The following is a 16,015-nucleotide window of genomic DNA, read 5'->3' as shown; positions in this document are numbered from 1 at the left end:
ATTCAGAGTTGCGGGCGTTTGCTAGTGCGGTGTGGCGCTGGCACGGCGGTTTCGCGGTTTGCGTGCGCCCGACTGTTGCTGTTTGAGCACCCAGCGATTTCCCACCTTCCGTGGAACTGCTGCTCCCAGCCAGGTCCCAACCGAGCGATTGCCCCGTATTCACAAGTTGGTGTCATCTTTCAATTTTTTTTGCAAATACGTATCAAGATACAGGCAGCTTGTTGCAAAACTTGTGTTTTCTACGTATAGATGCTCTTTCTAACAGATATGGCCCACCGCTCAGTCTCTTACAAGAAAAGCCGACCCAGACCGCTTCGATTCAGGTAAAACCGACTCTCTCTCTCCATCCGGACCGGACACACAAGAAAAACCAGCACCCTTCGTCTCGCCGGCGATGTTGATGCGCTGGGGCGCGGACTGGAAGGCCCAGTACTGGGTGGGTTGGTTGGGGGTGCAGGCCGGCTGCGGGACCATCCACACGGCGGTGGCCTGCGGGATCATATGGTTGCCCCCGGCAGCCCCGGCGGCGGACGGGACGACGAAGACGAGGCCCTGCTGGCCGCCGATGGGAGCGAGCCCGCTGGCGACGGAAATGGCGGCGCCTCCCGCGCCGGCCTGCAGGAGGGTGTCGGCGAGGACGGAGTAGTAGGCGGCGGCGTCCATCTCTGCCCGGATCTTGAGCAGCGCCAGCGTCTCCTGCCGGGACAGGGAACACGGGGACAAGGCTCTGCTGGCTGTCGATGGGAGCGAGCTCGCTGGCGACGGAAATGGCGGCGCCTCCCGCGCCGGCCTGCAGGCAAGGACGGAGTAGTAGGCGGCGGTGGGCGGCACGGTGGCGAGCGGGCCCGCGGCGCGCGTGGGCTGCAGCTTGCGGCGGCGCTTGGCGGAGACGTCGTCGTCGACGACGGCGGATGAGGAGGACTGGGTGGGGATCCGGAGGACGCCGTCGCCGTGGTCGGGCTCGTCGCCGGGCTGCTCTGCTGCTACTTCTCGCCACGCATCTCCGGGCGCCGGAGCGACAGGCGCCGGAGCGAGGGCGAGACGAAGGGGGCTGGTTTTTCTTGCCTATTCGGTCCGATGAAGAGAGAGAGAGAGTCGGTTTTTTCCGGATTGAAGCGGTCCGGGCCGGTTTTTTTGTAAGAGACTGACCGGTGGGCCATATCTGTCAGAAAGAGCATCTATACGTAGAAATACAAGTTTTGCAACAAGCTGCCTGTATCTTGTGAATACGGTCCGAATTGTGATACTCTTTTGCAATTAACTCTCAAAAAACAAGACCTGGTTCCGTTTCAAAGAAACAAAAAAACAGACCTGGGAATCCTCGCGAACAAACGAACCGAACTTGACACGCGAGGACGAAGCACACTTCGCTGTGTGCGTGCGTGCTGTGGCTCGACTTTTGCGGGCGGGCGGATCGTACTGAAAGCAGTAGTCATCAATGGCAGACGGAGGCCGGAACGGAGCAGGGCAGTGGCCCTTTTCTTCTGCGCTCGGTCCGGTGCGGTGGTGCACCGGTGCGTGCCTCCCCCGGGCAGGACCTTGCCATGCTTTTGTCACATCTAATAAGTTCGTTCACACTGATCGAAATTCAATGGACGCAAAGCTACGTAAGAGTACCTACCGTGAGCCAGATCTCCACGAAAGGGACTGCATGGCCAAGCAGGCGCAGGCACGAGGGGGGTGGGTATTAATAGTCGATCGAATAGGGCAATAGGCAAGGCAGGCATGGCCCCGCGTAAACAGGAAGTATAGCAATACCAAGGGCTGGGCGTTCGGTTAATACAATTGTTACGTTTTCTTAATATAATTTCGGTTTTTGAAGAAATGACAACCGAAATAGTTAAATAGAAATTTGTTATAAATAATAAGGATAATCATGAAACTTGTCATTGTGATTTTAATTTTCACATGGATTATATCAATCATGTATCTCATGATAGTTATTTTATTGATTTTGCTTTCATTAGGATGAATAATACGAATTTTACTTGTGTGTAGTAATAAAAATTGTATGCTTGTGTATCATGAAAAGAATGCTTTACGTAATAGTTATATTGTTGAATTCTTTCATGATGTTACTGAAAATTATTATGAGGAAAGAACATATGCTTGTAGAAATTGTAATAATATCATTTTTTCTCCTTGTGTGTTCAAAGTTTTGAAATCATGCTTGTTTAGCCTTCCTATGCATTTTGATTATTTCTATAATAAATTATTTGCTTGCAAAATTCCTATGCATAGAAATTGCAATAATATCATTTTTTCTCCTTGTGTGTTCAAAGTTTTGAAATCATGCTTGTTTAGCCTTCCTATGCATTTTGATTATTGCTATAATAAATTGTTTGCTTGCAAAATTCCTATGCATAGGAAGTGGGTTAGACTTAAATGTATTTGTCATGTGATTCATGATGCTCTCTTGCACATTTAAAATACTATTCATATGTGAACATCATTAAAATCATCATGCCTAGATAAAAAGCATTAAAGAAGAACGCATGTTGCGAGATAACTAACATTTCAAATACTATTCATATGTGAACATCATTCAAATCATCATGCCTAGCTAAAAAGCATTAAAGAAAAACGCATCTTGCGAGATAACTCGATATCTTTCCTTCATGTTTTTGTGTCATTTATTTCAATAAGGTGACAAGGAAAGTCTTTGGGATAGTGTGAATACTTGCTTGTTTGATTCTATGGAAAAAAACGTTTAGTGCAGAATTTCTCTGATTTTACTGGGCATCAAAAAGATCTGAATTTTTTACACAGTTTTGGAATGCAAATTATCCAGGTTGTCCTAATTTTTCAGAATTTTTAGAGTCTCAAAAGTATGGTGTTCATTCAAATCTTCACACGCTATTCTGTTTTTACAGATTCTGTTTTGCATGCATAGTTTGTTTGTTTTCGTGTTTCCATATAGTCTATTGAGTGATATAAATTATGAGAATAATAAAATACAGAAGGTACCATATGATAAAAAATATTAATCTTGTTTTGACAGTACATAAGTGAATGATCTATTTTTATTATACTAACCCATCTCACAAAGTTTATTAAGTTTTGTGTGATTGAAGTTGTCAAGTTTTGTGTGAGATACTGATATGAGGTGAATAAGGAGCAGCAAGAACCTAAGCTTGGGGACTCACAAGGCACCCCAAGGTAATATCCAAGGAAGACTCAAACGTCCAAGCTTGGGGATGCCCTGGAGGGCATCCCCTCTTACGACTCCAACATTATCGGCATATCTTACTTGGAGTTATAGTTTTGTTTGTCACATGATATGTGTTTATCTCGGAGTGTTATTTTATTTTGTTGTTCTCTGTTAGATGTCATTTATAATCTTATTTTTCAATAAAAAGTTTCAAAAATTGCATTTAGAATGCTTGAATTGCATGTGTGATGTGTGGTGTATAAAAACAAAAAAAATTGCAGTAGTATTTGAATTATCAGATTTTACTTGAACGTGGAAAGTTTATGAATTTTTTACACAATACTATCATACAAATTTGTTATCACGTCCAAATTTGTTATGTTTGGACGTATTATTGTCATAATTTTGTTATCTACTTATGCTAGAGTTTTCATGACTTATATTAATGGATATAAATTATAGAAATGTTAGTATAGAGTATCTAATGTTTGAAAATTATTATACAACTTGTATTGTCCGTACATAAAGTGTTAACTTATTCTTATGTGTACTAACCTATCTCAGGAGTTCTTTTCAATTTTTGTGTGGATGAAGTTTTTCAAACTTTGGTGAAACCGGGATATCACAGGATTGAACGAGATACAAAAACTCAAGCTTGGGGATGCCCAAGCCACCCCAAGTAAATATTTCAAGAAATCTCAAGCATCTAAGCTTGGGGATGCCACGCATCCCACCTCTCTTCGTCAACAAATATCGGTTAGCCTATGTTGAACCTAAATTTTTATTTGTCCACATGATATGTGCTATTTTTGGACCGTGTTTTTGTTTTATTTGTTGTCTGAAATAAAATATCAAATCTGAAAATCCTTGTTGAGATAGAGTCCTCACATATCTACTTAATTGTTTGACTACTCATTAATCTTCACTTATATATTTTGAGAGTAGTTTGGTGTTTACTCTTGTGCTTCACTTATACCCTAAGAGTAAATTGTGAATGAATTGAATATCATAAATCTGAAATTATCAATGTGCATTATGCATTTTAGTAGTTTCACTTTTAGTTTAGAAAGTAAATTCTATTGAAGTTTGACAATCACAATATTGGCCATACAAGCAATTCATTAATGATTAGTATAAGAAAGAGAATTTTCACATAGAGATATATTATCTTGGATATCTTTTATGATTGTGAATACTCATTAATTATTTTCAACCTTGATCAAATTACTAAAGTTGGACAAGGAAGAAAACATAATAGTTATGTTTGGGTATATTTGCGTAAAAATATATTGTTATGGATCCTCCAACGTGTGGTGCTTTTTTACAACCTTGTGCTAGATATAACTTTGTACTAAGGAGAAATACTACTTGTGCATCCTAATCCTTAAGCCAAGTTTCTTCCATGAGAGTCCACCATACCTACCTATATATGGTATTTCATTGTCATTCCAAGTAAATTTGCATGTGCCACCTCAAAATCACGACTTAAGTCTTAGGATCTTACGACCTTACGATCCATACTAGCTCCTCCAATTCTATGATTTTGCTCGTAGAATCTAAGTTTCTACGATCCTAGTAGATATGATTGTACGATTCATGATCCTACCAATGGATCTCCATCTGATTCAGAATCTAGATTCTCACAACTTTGCTAAACATTCAAATAAACATCCCTTTTGTGTGCCCGTACCGCTCATGGAGCGACGAGGCGGTCATTATCTTCCATGCTAAGCGAGTTATTCTCAAGATGAGTGTGTATTCACTTGTAATTGCATGAGAGAGGATGGTAAAAAGGATTCCCAGTCCTTCATAATACAAAAATAATAATAAACAAGACTACCCCTAGAAAGTTGATTGTCTAGAGGGCACCCGTGGATACGGCTAGCCATGGAATGTGTTTGAATGGTTGAAGGGGAGTAAAATTTCAATTCTATTTGGGAACCACCAATAATGTGATTAGCATGCAGGATATTGAAAAATCTTGTTGAAACGTTGATAGGAAAGGCACACCAAAAATTACATATTCATCTCTATTTTAAAATAGTGAGCTCTCACACCTCTGCAAATCCCTGCTTCCCTCTTCGAAGGGACAATATCTTTACTTTCATGTTACTTATTTTCATATTGAGTCAACTTATTATTCCAACCTCAATCTATTAGTTTACAAGTACCATGTGGTGGGGAAAGATCTAAAAATATATATCCACTCAAATATATTTGATCATGATTCATTATTGTTGACAATTATCTTTATGATAAATATGTTGGGAGATGAAACATTAAGCCCCTATCTTTCTCTGTGTTTCATGGTTGTTGTTTGTTCTAAAAGTATGCTTTGAGTATTAGAAATCATAGAAGACTATATGATAATTGAGTATGTGCAGCTCTTAATTAGACTTTATGGTGCATTGAAATTGTTTGATGACTAAAAACACATGACGTAGAGTTTCAAGAGAATTCATTGTTTTAACCATGACACGTGAATTGATTGCTACTCAACCATGATGATTTTATGAAAAAGTTGCTGGTTATGATGCTAGAAAAAGTTATTGGAATTATCATTGATCAAACTTATATACTATGTTAGCATTCACACTTCATAAATAATTTCTTTTATCATTTACCTACTCGAGGACGAGTAGGAATTAAGCTTGGGGATGCTGATACGTCTCCGATGTATCGATAATTTGTGAAGTATTCATGACATGTTTGCCTATGTTTACAATAGTTTTATATGGTTTTTGATGCACTTTATATGATTTTTTAGAACTAACCTCGACTCGCACTGCTTTCAACAGAATTACCATGGTGTTGTTTTTGTGCAAAAAATGAAAGTTCTCGGAATCGCCTAAAACTTTTTTATAATTTTTTCTAGAGGAAATAAGCAATATTGGAGTGAAGAACCACGAGAGGGGAGCCACATATGGGCCACAAGACAACAGGGCGCGACCCCCTAGGCCCGCTCTGATGGCTTGTGGGGCCCACGTGGCTTCGTTTGGCATGATTCCAACACTTAAAAATCCTATATATATATCATAAACCCCATAAATAAATAAAGAACTTCCGCTCCTCCACCGCAACTCTCTGTATCAACAAAAACCCCATTTTGAGCCTTTGCAGTACCCTACGGGAGAGGGGGAATCATCTCGAGTGGCCATCTTCATCATCCCGGCGGAGACAATGACGAGGAGGGAGTAGTTCATCCTCGGGGCTGAGGGCATGTACCAGTAGCTATGTGTTCAATCTTTCTCTCTCTCTCTCTCTCGTTTTCTTGAGATGGCATGATCTTAATGTATCACGAGCCTTGTTAATCTAGTTGGATCATATGATGTTATTCCCTTGCTACCTTGTTGTGATGAATTGAATATTTCCCTTTAAGATCTCGTTATGTTGGATTTAATATTTTGGTTTGAGAACACTTGAAGTATGTCTTGCATGCGGATACCCGTAGTGACATTGGGAATTCAAGTGATTCACTTGATATATGTTATGGTATTAACATGCGGATTCCGGTGACCTTGGGGATCTATGCATAGGGGTTGATTGCACATTTTCATACTATGTTCTTGGATAGAAATATTGGGGTGCTCCTTGAAGTTCTTTGTGTTAGATTTAATATGATAGATCTGAAATTGTTTGATGCATGTCACATAATTTACCCATGGATAGTTGAGGTGATATTGGAGTACCTAGGTGACACTAGGGTTGATTGATATGTGTCATGGGTGTTATTCTAGCACGAACTCTAGGTTGTGTGTGACACTTGTAGGAATAGCTCAAAATATTGATCGGAAAGAATAACTTTGAGGTGGTTCTATTACCTACGCCAATTTCATCTTATCGTTCTCCGCTAGATAGGAACTTTGGAGTGATTCTTTCTTACATGTTGAGGGATGATCATATGATTCCACTATGTTAGCATTGTTGAGAGATTGCATTGGTGAAAGTATGAACCCTAAGCCTTATTACCAATCATTTATATAACATTTTTCTCGCTGTTTTACACTTCCCACCTTGCTGTTTTTATATTTTCAGATTAAAAAAACATATATCTACTATCCATACTACACTTGTATCACCATCTCTTCGCTGAACTAGTGCACCTATACAATTCTCCATTATATTGGGTGTGTTGGGGACGCAAGACATTTTTTGCATTTGATTGGAGGGTTGTTTGAGGGAGACAATATGCATCCTACACCTCCCACGTATTGATAACATTAGGTCATCCACTTGTGGGAAAATTGCTACTATCCTACAAAACTCTGCGCTTGGAGGTGTAACATAGTCTACAAGAATAAAGTTGTGTGGTAGACATCATAGGTCTGTGGTAAACTACTCACACATCACCATGGGATCAGCGAGGTTGATGTAGAGGACCTCTACGATCGATTCCCCCTACGACAAGGCACCGGAAAAGGGCTCCAGATGGCCTCACGGCGGAACGAAGACTTGCGGCAGCAAAAGAGTGTTTCGGGGTGCTCCCAAAGGTTTTTGGGACTAAAGAGAATTTATAGGACGAAGAGGTACGCCAGGAGGCAGCCGAGGGGGCATGAGGCAACACAGTGCGACCACACCCCCTAGGCGCGCCCTGTTATGTGGTGCTCCCCTCATGAGGCCTCTTGCCTCCTCCTGAAGCGTTCAAGTCTTCTTTTGGTCCCAAAAAAATCACCAAAATGTTTCCTGGCAATTGTACTTTGATTGGTACTATACACCTGAAAATCTAAAAACACACAGAAAACAACAACTCGCACTCGACACTAGGTTAGTGCTAAAAAATAATATAAACTGGTAAATAAATACCCAAAAAGTATCCTAGAGTGATAACATAATAGAATTGAACAATCAAAAGTTATAGATATGCTGGAGACGTATCAACATCTCCAAGCTTAATTCATGCTCGTCCTCGAGTAGGTAAATGATAAAAACAAAAATTTTGATGTGACATGCTACCAAACATGTAATCAATTGCAGGTTTGATAATTGAGAAACGATGAATTAACAAATATCAAAAAAATAATGCTTATAAACAGAAGTGTCGTGGTATTTCCGCGGCACATGCTATGGGGGAGGGGGCTTAGTCCATGGTTTGGGGCCGACGGGCGCTGGCGACGTTTGGGAACGGCTGAAGGCACGAGACACATGACACCGATCTACCCAGGTTCACGGACCTCTGATGGGGTAAAAACCCTAATCCCGTCGGAGTGACTATAGGTGGTCACAACACAGGGTGCTCCTCGAGCTGCTCGTGAGGAGGAAGATGGAGCTCTCGCTACCAGTCTTGCTGCCTCGGTGGGGTGTGGAAAGTGGTGTGTGTCAAGTGTTCGGGTTGCCAGCCTCCACTCACTAGGGGTTGGGTTCGGCTTTATATGCTAGCTGGGTGATTACAATAATGGAGAAAGAAGGGGCGGGTCCCGGCTGCCAGCCTCTCTAGTTAGCCACGGGGCCCACCGGCTGTCGAGTCTTGTCCAGCGCAGGGCCCGCCGGTCGAATGCCAGAGTGGTTAGCACGCCCATCATCACGGAGTGGGTCGACGCAGGCTTGCTACAGGGCCAGCTAGCCCGGTCACCCATGAGAGTCACGGGGGTCTTGTAGCGTCGCCTTGCTTGCATCATGAGCTCTTGTAGCCTCGCGGGACGTGTCAACACACAGTGTAGTCACGCGTGCCTCTCGTCGGGGTCCTATCTTGTCGTCGTACGCTCGTACGGGCAGATGAGATGGGTGCTGATCCACCGGTTGTCGTTCGGGCCAGCTAGACGGGCCGGCCGTCGCCAGCCGGCTAGTGGCGCGCCAATCGGACGGGCCGCGTCCTCATATGTCTTCATCGTGTCTACTTTTCCTAACGCTTTTGCTCTTGGTTTGGACTCTAATTTGCATGATTTGAATGAAACTAACCCGGACTGATGCTATTTTCAGCACAACTACCACGGTGTTGCTTCTGTGCAGAAATAAAAGTTCTCGAAATGGAGCGAAATTTTTTGGAGATTTTTCTGGAATATAAAAAAAATATTGGAACAAAGATCCACCGGAGGTGGTGCCACAGCATCCCACTAGACACCATGGCGCACGAGGCCCCCCTGACACGGTCTCGTGTCTAGTGGGGCCCACGTGGCTCAGTTGGCTCAAATTCCAATGCTATAAATTCCTATTTTCGGAGAAAAACCCAGAGAGGAAGTTTCATCGCGTTTCACGATATGGAGCCGCCGCCACCTCCTATTCTATATTGGGAGGCCTAATCTGGAGTTCGTTTGGGGCTCCGAAGAGGGGAATCTTTGGTCTTCATCATGACTAACCCTCCTCCATCTCCAATTCCATGATGCTCTCCACCGAGAGTGAGTAATCCCTTTGTAGGATTGCTGATCGGTGAAGAGCTAGATGAGATTCATCATGTAATCGAGTTAGTTTAGTTAGAGATTGATCCCTAGTATCCACTATGTTCGGAGATAGATATTTCTATGACTTTGATATGCTTAATGCTTGTCACTAAGGCTCGAGTGCCATGATTTCAGATCTGAACCGTATATGTTTTCACCACTATATATAAGTTCCTGCTTCGATCCTGCAAGTCATATGCACCTACTACGTATTAGGATCCACATACCCCAAAGTGACAATAATTGGGATTATTTCCGGTGATTATCGTAGCTTGAGGAGTTCATGTATTCACTATGTGTTAATGCTTTGTTTCGGTTCTCTATTAAAAGGAGGCCTTAATATCCCTTAGTTTCCTTATGGACCCCGCTGCCATGGGAGGGTACGACAAAAGATGTCATGCAAGTTCTTTTCCATAAGCACGTACTATTTACGGAATACATGCCTACATTATATTGATGAACATGAGCTAGTTTTGTGTCGTCCTATGTTGTGAGTGTTATATGGTGAATATTATTGAGCAATATCACCGATCCAGTGTCTTCGAGTTTTCCACATATTGTGCTTGCTAAGTTACTACTGTTGCTACCGTTGTTACAACTGCTACAAAACTTCTATCACTGTTACCGTTACTACTGCTATTGTTACCACTTCTATCAAAAGTATCATATTACCTTCTACTGATCACTGTGCTGCAGATACTAAATCTCCAAGTGTGGTTGAATTGACAACTCAGCTTCTAATACCTGCAAATATTTTTTGGCTCCCCTTGTGTCAAATCTGTAAATTTGGGTTGAATACTCTACCCTCGAAAACTATCGTGGTCCCATATACTTGTGGGTTATCAAGAATGTTTTCTCGCGCCATTGCCGGGGATCATAGCTATATTTGCTGGGTCACTTGTGATATCTATTTATTGATCACTATGAAGAATCTGAAAGATCCAAGAACTAAGATTGTTCCCTCTAAGACGAGGGGAGGTAAGGAACTGCCATCTAGCTCTGCACTTGATTCACCATCTGTTTTGAATAGACTTGCAACATCACCACCACATGCTATTAATCCTGATATGTCGCAAGTAATTGTTGATGCTACTGCTGCTATGAATGATGCTAATGATGATGCTAGTACCTTGCTTAGTGATGTTGTGCCACTAGGTGAATTTCTTGATGAACAACTTGCTAGAGCTAAAGAAATTGAGCATGCTGGAATTGATGATACTACTAAAACTGATGATGTCCTTGCCACTGAAAATATTGAAATACCTTTTATCCATGACTATCCTAGAACTGAAATGCCTGAAATACCTAAAGGTTATCTTATGGATGAAGAAATTTCTAGATACTTTCTTGCTTGTAAGGATAGAGAAGATCTTAAGAAACTACTACACAAGTTGAAAGAAAGATCCTTGAATGCTAGAATGAAATATGATCCTAAGTTTTCTACTTCACCTATCTTTGTTACTGATAAGGATTATGATTCTCTGTCGAACCAGAGATAATTACTTTGGTTGAATCTAATCATTTTCATGGCTATGAAAATGAAATTGTTGTAACACATCTCACTAAGCTAAATGATATAGCCACCCTATTTAATAACGATGAGAAAATTCGCTACTACTATACCCTCAAATTATTTTCGTTCTCATTAAAGGGTGATGCTAAAATTTGGTACAATACTCTTGCTCCTGGTTGTGTGTGTAGTCCCCAAGATATGATTTACTACTTCTGTGAAAAATATTTTCCTGCTCATAAGAAACAAGCTCCCTTAGAGGAAACATGAACTTTGTGCAAATTGAGGAAGAGAGTCTCCCACAAGCTTGGGCGAGGCTTCTCCAATTACTTAATGCTTTTTCCTCATCATCCTCTTAAGAAAAATAAAATACTTGATATATTCTATTATGGACTAATCGATGCTTCTAGGGATCACATAGATAGTTGTGATGGTTGTGTTTTCAGGGAACGAACTCTCGAACAAGCTGAGGAATTATTGACTGATATATTGAAGAATTATGATGAATGGTCACTTCCTGAACCAACGCCTAAGCCTACTCCGAAGAAGAGAGGTATCTTATTACTTAGTCATAAAACTATGCAAGAGGCAAAGAAATTTATGAAGGAAAAAGGCATTAAAGCTGAAGATGTCAATAATTTACCACCTGTCGAAGAAATTCATGGTCTCCAAACACCACCATAGGTGGTGGAGGTAAATTCTCTCTTAAAGTTTGATGAAGGTGACATCCCTTACAATAAACCTCCTAGTCAATGCTTATATGAGTTTGATAGTTATATTATGAAGCAAGATCATTTCAATTCCTATGTCATGAAAGAATTGAAACAAAACTATGATATGATTGCTCGCTTAAGTGACTTGTTATTTAGAATCACCAATGATGTAAGAGGTGTAGGAAAACATGATTCCATGATTCAAACCCAACTAGAACAAGTTGCTGAATCCCAAAGTGAGTTACTTCATGAAATGACTAATAATATTAATGATCATGCTGTTAGAGTAATGACTAGAGGAGGAACAATGACTCAAGATCCACTATATCTAGAAGCTCATCCTAAAAGAACTGAACAAGATTCACAAAGAGTTAATACTGATGCACCTAGTGCTTCTGAGAAGAAAAAGAAAAAGAAAAATGATAGGACCTTGCATACTTCTAGTGAACCTGAATTAGAGAAACCTTCTGCTGATATTAATGATATCTCTATCTGTGATGCTGAAACTCAATCTGGTACTGAGCATTCACTTAGTCATAATAGAAATGATAATGATGATGCTCATGTAGATTCTCAACTTGAAAGTGACAAAGAAACAGATAATGACATTGAGATAGAAGCTGCTATTGATCTTGATAACCCACGACCTAAGAATAAATGTTATGATAAAAGAGTTTTTGTTGCTAGAAAGCATGGCAAAGAAAGAGAGCAATGGGTTAAAAAACCCATGCCTTATCCACGTAAACCAACTAAGAAAAAAGATGATGAAGAATTTGAAAGCTTTGCTTAAGTGCTTAGGTCAGTTATTTTGCATACTCGTTTACCTCATCTTTTGAAGATGGCCCCTTATGCTAAGTACATGAAAGACATCGTCACTTATAAAATAAATATACCTCAAGCTGAAATGTCTACCATGCTTGCTAATTATACCTTTAAGGATGGAGTACCTAAAAAACTAGGAGATCTAGGAATACCAACTATACCATATTCCATAAAAAACAACTATATGAAAACCGCTTTATGTGATCTAGAAGCTGGTGTTAGTGTTATGAATTTCTCTTTATACAAAATACTTGACTTGGATAAACTCACACCTACTAAAATATCACTGCAAATGTCTGACAAATCAACAGTCATACATATCTGTATTTGTGAGGATGTACCCATTGTTGTTGCTAATGTTACTATCTTGACAGACTTTGTTATACTTGATATGCCTCGGGATGACAACATGTCAATTATCCTCGGTAGAACTTTCTTGAATCCTGCAAGGGATGCTATTGATTGCAACAAAGGCAAGGTCACTTTTAATGTCAATGGTAAAGAACATACTGTGCATTTTCCGAGGAAACAATTCCAAGTGAATGGTGTTAATGTTATTGAAAATTCTCCAACTACCATCAATAAAAGTTTTCAACTACCTCTACCTAGTGCCAAAAATAAATATGAGATACTTATTATTGGGGATATGCACATCCCCATGGAGGTAACTTAGTGTTTTACGGAAAAAAATCGGGATCATGCTAATCAGAAGTGGTTGTTAATAAGACTTGATCAACCTTATTAATGAATCATTTTCAAGAAGTATGAGGTCGATGGATTCAGTAGGCACAACTCTGTGTACCTAATTTTCTTTCCCTGTTATTTTTAGTTAATTACAATGAAAGTTATAATTACCCTGTTTTGTGATTTTCCTGTGCAATAAAAAAGCGCCCCAAAATAAAAGTTCTCCAAATGATTTGAAATTTTTACACGATTTGTTTATGAATATTTGAGAATTTCTAGCACTAAAAATATTGCATGGGGGTGTCCGAGGTGGCCACTAGACACAAGGGCGCGCCAGGCCCCCCTAGCGCGACTAGGTGTCTAGTGGGCCCCTTAGGGGTCCCCTCACTTATTCCTTTATCCCACTTCATCACTCACCTCTAGAAAAAAACATGTAGATATCTTTCTATTTCTTCTTCCTCTCAAACCCGTGGATTTCGATCTCTTTGCTCAAAACTCCGTTTTGGAAACTATTTCGACGCATTGCTCCTTGGTAAGTAACTCCCCCACTCCTCCAATTAGTTTTATCTCTAGTGGTTTATATTAGGAGTAATTATCTACTCTAGGTGCTGTTGTAGGTGAGCTTGTATGTTGAACTCTTGAATTTCCAAGCAGTTTGAATGCTTGTTTTTAGGCTCTAGGCATCCCTATAAGTAGTTGGTACCATTCTTGTGAAATTTCATTAACTTTACGTTGTGACCCAAAAAAATTCAGAAATTTGTTCTTGGAAAATTGAACCTATTCAGGAGGAGTTCATCCAAGAAGAATGCCAAGGGGGTTCTTGGTGAATCGTCTTCTCCTGGACTCACCACTCCGCGATTGACGGAAGTCCGGCCGTGCGAATGGCCACACACTCCTTTCATGGAACAAGCCGGATTTTACCATGAGTTTGCACAATTAGTGGCAAATGTTGAGTTGACCAACTTCATCGTAGATGAGTGTGACCAATACCATACCGTCACTAATTCCTTTGTTCTAAATTTGTATTTCCTGAATAAGCATGATCTACCTTTAGTGCAGTTTAAATTGTACGTTGAAACCCGCCAAATATCGCTTACTGAGTTTTGAGAGATATGTTTAATTCCCTCTCACAGGGAGTTAAGGGAACCCAAACCGGTTGAGTTTGAAGATTTTCCGCTCACCTTAAAAGTCGGTGAGACGATAGGCATGTCGAAAGCCACAACCCTGAGCCTGTAGTTTCCTTCAGTGCACTACTTTGCTTTATTTATCATGAAGTGTTTAACTGCTAGGGGGAAGGGTATTATCCTTGGCGCTCCCGAACTTGCCATTTTGCGCCGAGCACTCCATAATGATCACACCTTTAATTTGGGAGCTATTATTGCTCGACGTTTACACAACAATAGATCTAAGGGTAAAATTCACGGTGGTATTTATGCCACTCGCTTAGCAAAACATTTTAACATTACTTTCCGTCATGATGACTATCTTTTACCACAAGCTTATTTGGATCGCTAGTCTATGATTGATCACCAATTTATTTGCAGTGATAATGTTGTGGAACATAGCATGGGAAACAAAAAATTTCCTACGCAATCCATGGCGATGATCATCTACGAGAGGGGAGAGTGAATCTACTTACCCTTGTAGATCGCTAAGCGGAAGCATATATAACGCGATTGACGTAGTGGAACATATTCGCGATTCAAATCGCAGCCCGTTCCGCGATCTCACCACGATCCGTCCCGCGATCCCATCACGATCCATCCCGATCTAGCGCCGAATGGACGACACCTCTGCGTTCAGCAAACGTACAACTCGATGACGATCCCCGCCTTCTCGATCCAGCAAGAGAGATGGGGAAGTAGATGAGTTCTCCGACAGTGTAACGGCGCTGGTGGTGATCTGTTCCTGCAGGGCTTCAACTAAGCACCGCAGAAATCCGATCTAGAGGAAGAACTACAAACTAGAGGAGAGGGTAGCACATGGCTGAAATTGTGTCAAAACCCCCCTCAATACCTCTAGTATATATAGGAGTGAGGGAGGGGAGGAGGCAGCCTCAAACCCTCAAGGTTTGGCCGAAATTGGAGGTGGAGGAGTCCTACTCCAGTCCTACTAGGAGTAGGATTCCTCCTTTCCACTTGGAAACCCTTTCCACCTTTTCCACCTTTGGTTGTTTTTGCCTCTCAAACCTCATGGGCCTTAGTGGGAGCTTATGTCAACCAACTAGGGGCTGGTTTGTATCCTCCCACATCCCATAAGGCCCCTCGGCGCGTGACACCCCTCCCGATGGTCCCCGGTACCCTCCCGACACTCCCGGTACACTACCGATGAGCCCGAAACTTTTCCGGTGACCAAAACATGACTTCCTATATATCAATCTTTACCTCCGGACCATTACAGAGCTCCTCGTGACGTCCGGGATATCATCCGGGACTCCAAACAACTTTCGGTTACCAACACCTATAACTCAACTTAACTGAAACGTCACCGAACCTTAAGTGAGTAGACCCTGCGGGTTCGAGAACTATGCATACATGACCTGAGACATTCTCCGGTCAATAACCAATAGTGGGACATGGATGTCCATATTGGCTCCTACATATTCTACGAAGATATCTATCGGTTGAACCTCTATGTCAAGGATTCAGTTAATCTCGTATGTTGTTCCCTTTCTCCTTCGGTATGTTACTTGCCCGAGATTTGATCGTCGGTATCTCCATACCTAGTTGAATCTCATTACTGGCAAGTCTCTTTACTCGTT

The 16,015-nt window shown here is 41.3% G+C and overlaps 1 protein-coding gene across 1 annotated transcript; it reads right to left on the bottom strand.

Annotated features, from left to right (window-relative positions):
• Positions 1-851: 851 nt before the first annotated feature.
• On the bottom strand, positions 852-8,976 carry LOC123450656. The gene is made up of 3 exons (XM_045127798.1): positions 8,850-8,976; positions 1,312-1,559; positions 852-1,178 (listed from the first exon to the last, which is right to left on the bottom strand). Exons 1-3 carry the CDS (start codon positions 8,974-8,976, stop codon positions 984-986), a joined length of 570 nt encoding a protein of 189 aa, XP_044983733.1. The 3' UTR covers positions 852-983.
• Between the last annotated feature and the right edge of the window lie 7,039 nt (positions 8,977-16,015).

Source organism: Hordeum vulgare, chromosome 4H (genome assembly GCF_904849725.1).
Source record: "Hordeum vulgare subsp. vulgare chromosome 4H, MorexV3_pseudomolecules_assembly, whole genome shotgun sequence".
Taxonomy (NCBI): Eukaryota; Viridiplantae; Streptophyta; class Magnoliopsida; order Poales; family Poaceae; genus Hordeum; species Hordeum vulgare.
The sequence above is the reverse complement of the archived record's forward strand: the minus strand, read 5'-3'. Positions and strand labels throughout refer to the sequence as shown.

Excerpts from the sequence above, each read along its gene's own strand:
- LOC123450656 (XM_045127798.1), bottom strand. The coding sequence starts at position 8,976 with ATGAAGACATATGAGGACGCGGCCCGTCCGATTGGCGCGCCACTAGCC. Across the intron at positions 1,560-8,849 it reads TCTCATCTGCCCGTACGAGC|ATGTGACAAAAGCATGGCAA; the intron begins GTACGACGACAA and ends CGAACTTATTAG. Across the intron at positions 1,179-1,311 it reads TTGTTCGCGAGGATTCCCAG|ATGCTCTTTCTGACAGATAT; the intron begins GTCTGTTTTTTT and ends TTCTACGTATAG.